Genomic DNA, 5,000 nt, shown 5'->3' on the forward strand with positions numbered 1-5,000 from the left:
CATCTTATACACTTTTTTAAAATATATTTTAGACATTACTTTTTCCCAAGTTCCCATATTCTTCAGTGCAAGCGGTTACCTATTTCTAGATCTGTAACTTTCAGCTATATCAGACATAATACCCCTTTGCCATTCTCATTCTTCCATTCCTGCAAACCCTGCCTCTTGACGTTTGCCTCAATAAAGGATGAACCATCAAACTTCCTCTTATTAAAATGTTTGCTATCATATATGACTTCTGTTCTAAGCAACATCCACACACATTCAAACTCCCAAGATTTGGTAATCCAAGTTTTCTCAAAGTATTATCCTTTTATCTTTTTTTGCAATATCCGTAATGTATATGGGGCAGGTAAACAGTCCTAGAACCGTTGTCTAAAAAGCGTCCTTATAAAAGAAATAGAGTTAGACTGAGAAACGAGGAAACATAGAGGAGTTACCAGTCTGACACACTGTCTTTAATTCAGTACTATCAAGTAGGTACCTTAAGATGAAGCTCCTTTAATACTTGATGAAATATTTTAAAAATTCTATGCTTTTAGCATTGCATATATTCTATATATTCTATAAATTCTAAACTTTCTCTATATATATGCCACACCTAAGTTTAAAAAATCTTTCACCATACGTCTAAAGTAATCACACCATCCACTATGGTGTTATAAGAGATCGAATAGAGTATAAACAAAAAAATTACCTTTTTCTTAAATTGGGGAGAAAAACATTACACAGCTAATCAACATTAAAAAAAAACTATGAGATAATATGACAATTAAACAACAAAAATATATAATTTCCTCGGCCACCCCAACCCAATACAGAAATTTTATTTTATCTGTAACCATTTATACAAAAAAAAAAAAAAAAAAAAAAAAAAAAAGAAAAAAAAAAAAAAAAAAAAAAAAAAACCATGTTTACATAGTATCTCCCACACGGGAAAAAACTTTTGAAAAAACATGACAACATTTCTCTGTTGAAGACCTTGGGCTTATAGCATTCTGCTTTTCCAACTAGGGTTGTAGCTTAGTTTGTAATAATAATAATAATAATAATAATAATAATAATAATAAATAATAATAATAAATAATAATAATAATAATAATAATAATGATAATAATAATAATAATAATAGTATCTGTAAAGATTTATACAAAAAAATCCTGTTTACAAAGCATCTCCCACAACAGGACATTTTTTTTTTTCGAAAAAAACAAGACAATTTTTCCCTGTTGGAGCCCTTGGGCTTATAGCATTCTGCTTTTCCAACTAAGGTTGTGGCTTAGCTTGTAATAATAATAATAATAATAATAATAATAATAATAATAATAATAATAATAATAATAATAATAATATCTGTAACCATTCATACAAAAAAAATAATGTTTACAAAGCATCTCCCACAAAGGGAAAAAAAAAAACTTTCGAAAAAACATGACAATTTTTCCCCGTTGGAGCCCTTAGGCTTATAGCACCCTGCTTTTCCAGCTAGGGTTGTGGGTTAACTTGTAATAATAATAATAATAATAATAATAATAATAATAATAATAATTAAACAACTACATTATATAATTCCCAGCCCCCCCCCCCCCATCCCAACCCAATACAAGAATTCTATTTCATCTGTAACCATTTATATAAAAAAAAAATATTGTTTACAAATCATCCACAACAGGAAGAAAAAACTTTCGAAAAAACATGACAGTTTGTCCCTGTTGGACCCCTTAAGCTTATAGCACCCTGCTTTTCCAGCTAGGGTTGTGGCTTAACTTGTAGCAGTAATAATAATAATAATAATAATAATAATAATAATAATAATAATAATAATAATAATAATAATAATAATAATAATAATATCTGTAAACATTTATACAAAAAAATCCTGTTTACAAAGCATCTCCCACAACAGGAGATTTTTTTTTTTTTCGAAAAAAAACATGACATTTCCCTGTTGGAGCCCTTGGGCTTATAGCATCCAGCTTTTCCAGCTAGGGTTGTGGCATCGCTTGTAATAATAATAATAATAATAATAATAATAATAATAATAATAATAATAATAATAATAATTAAACAACTTGAATATACAATTCCCAGGCCACCCGCCACCCCAATCCAATACAAGAATTCTATTTCATCTGTAACCATTTATACAAAAAAAAAATATTGTTTACAAAGCATCTCCCACAACGGTGCCTTACTCAATGGTAGAGGAAAACATATAGATGATAGCCTACGGCGGACAATGGCCTGCCATGTATACAACCCCCTTTGAAGCTCTTCTTTGTTGGGCGTGACAAACGCAGGCCCATAATTTCGCTGGTCAGCCCAAAAGGAACTTTTCAATCTCGGTTTGGGATGCAAGAGGAATCCGTTAACATGGCCGAGGTTAGGATAGAGAGAGAGATGCGAAAAGGGGGATACAAAGCTATGGGAGGTGCTGACTCATGGAGAAAGATGGAATAATGTGATGAGGATGGAGGGAATGAGAAAAGATAAAGGGGGGAAGGGAGGATTCTTGGAAGATAGGATTCTATTTAATTGTAGGAGTAGATATTTTTCTAACTTCTTTTTTACAGTAGGGGAAATGGTAGTCTTTTTAAAGCTTTTATTATTATAGAAAATAAATTGATGAAACGATTAATAATATTATTTTCCTAAGAAGAAATATTTTCTTCATTTCAATTCCGTAGATTTCATCATTATCATCATCATCTCCTCCTACACATATTGACGCAAAGGGCCTCTGTTACATTTCGCTAGTCGTCTCTTTCTTGACCTTTTAATTCAAAACTTCTCCACTTATCATCTCCGACTTCATGCTTCATAGTCCTCAGCCATGTAGGCCTGGGTCTTCCCACTCTGAATGTTCAAAATTAACAAAATATTTTCTCTATCATCACCTAAAATCATACGAATGAGCAGCTTCTCTTACAATTGTTGAAATGCAATTACTGAAAGTATCCAAGACTTAAAGAAAAGTTCTTTCGCTGCTTTCCCCAATACCTCTTCCCATATCTTCCTTAAATACTATGTCCTGGTACCAGTGTTTTTTTTTTTCCGAAAACCTCCTAAATTGGAGAAATTAAAAAAATCCAGACTGATAAGGACTCGTCTCTTTAAGTGATTTACGGTAAAAATGAATTTTCAAAAGAAAATTAAATGACTACTTCACAAAATTCTGAACTATTTCCTCTAGAACTGCTCCAAATCATTTTCTCTTTAGACCGATAAAATCATACGAATGAGCAGCTCTTATAATTGTTGAATTGCAATTGCTTAATTTAACCTAACTTAAACTAAAAAAAAAAATAAAAAAAAATAAAAAAAAAATAATAATAATAATGATAATAATAATAATAATAATAATGATAATAATAATGATAATGATAATAATAATAATAATAATAATAATAATAATAATAATAATTCGCTGCTTTGTCCAGTTCTTCGTCCCATATCTTCCCAAAATACTATGTCCCGATCGAGATAATTTCTGAAAACCTAAATTGAATAAATTAATAAAATACACACTGAAAAGGTCTCGTCTCTTCCTAACCTGACATAGGTCACAACCTCTGTCCGAACAGAGCAAAAAAGGCTCTCCGAGGTCACATAACAGTAATTACTACGCGTCCCTCGGCTGTTGCAAGGTTATTGAGTTTACTTCCGGTGCAGACTGCAAATGACTGAGGTGAAGAGGGAGGTTTGAAAAAAAAATTAAAAGAATAAAAATTAAATTTTATCTGTGAGATAAACGTTCCCGATACCAAAACATTATAAAGAAAAGTCAAAATCCAAGTCACTTATGTTTCTACATATTTTCTTTCTCAATTCTCAAAATATAAAATACAATCGAATTTCAACCCCCCCCCCTTTCATCCATTCCTTCAACAGGGACTCTTGGTTTCAAATGGCATCGTTGCATAGTATCACTCGCATTCTAATTTTCATAAATTCAAATTTCATCGAGTTCGGTGTAAAATGTTTCAATTAACCATTAGTGAAAATCACTCTCCAAATGATTTGGCACTCAAGCCCCAGGTCCTTTTTTTGATATTTAACTTAACTCAGCACAACTATAAAAAATAGGACTTTACGACATTTAATATCACATAGCAAAATAAATGTCCTTTCCATTGATATATTATATTATATAATTTGTAAAATTTTCATATATGTAAATAATAAAACAAAGAAAAAAGAACTGGCCATCACTGGACGTGAAATAAGTCCAATGGCGTTGAAGGGAGTATAAATAGCGGACGCAAATTAAGTTTAAAGGGTTAATTCAGATTTTTCATTCTTTTCGAGTTAAAAGAAACAAGTATTTTCTAACTCTTATGGATTGAATTTAATCTATCAGTTGAGCCATAAGGTCAGACACTGGGGCATGGGAGGCCCCTCAATGCCCCTGTTACCCCTGAATTGCAATATGCAGTAAGAGTCAAGAGGTTAGACAGGAAGATGTTGAAATGGAAACGCAGGAACAGCAGAAGGCTAAAAAGTGAGTGCGCCTACATACCAGGTGGTGAACGTTATAAAGATCCTCAAGGAATACCTACAGTGCTCTGCGTGAGGTGCACTGAGAGCAATACCTACCTGTGGGATTTATATTTTGTTAGTTTGGAGATGACAATAAGACGTAAGTACTAGCTCCAAACAAGTATAAGTGTCAATAATTAGGGAGTACTAGCTCTAATCAAGTCCTCCTCACGTTGCGTGTCTTCAAATGTCGATAAAAGTACAATACGTAAGTACAAGCTTCAGTCAAGTTTTCAATTATCTCGAGTAAGTTTGAATTATTATTAATTATTAATTATTAATTTTTATCTTTTAATTAATTTTTAATTTTTAATTATTAATTATCAATTATTAATAATTATTATTATCAATTATCATTAATTAGTATTATTATTATTATTATTAAGCTTCAATCATATATTTCATTCGAGGTGAGTTTTCACTAGAGGTGAGTCTGAAGATATAAAATACATAAGTACTGT

General features: G+C 31.2%; 1 protein-coding gene across 1 annotated transcript in view; it reads left to right on the top strand.

Annotated features, from left to right (window-relative positions):
- The first annotated feature begins 4,461 nt into the window (after positions 1 to 4,461).
- Positions 4,462 to 5,000, top strand: part of LOC137633037 (uncharacterized) — a 110,692-nt gene continuing 110,153 nt past the window's right edge. The window contains exon 1 of the mRNA XM_068365203.1: positions 4,462 to 4,614. Coding sequence (XP_068221304.1) covers positions 4,462 to 4,614 — 153 coding nt within the window. The remainder of the gene's footprint in view (positions 4,615 to 5,000) is intronic.

This window comes from Palaemon carinicauda, chromosome 42, assembly GCF_036898095.1.
Source record: "Palaemon carinicauda isolate YSFRI2023 chromosome 42, ASM3689809v2, whole genome shotgun sequence".
Lineage (NCBI taxonomy): Eukaryota > Metazoa > Arthropoda > Malacostraca > Decapoda > Palaemonidae > Palaemon > Palaemon carinicauda.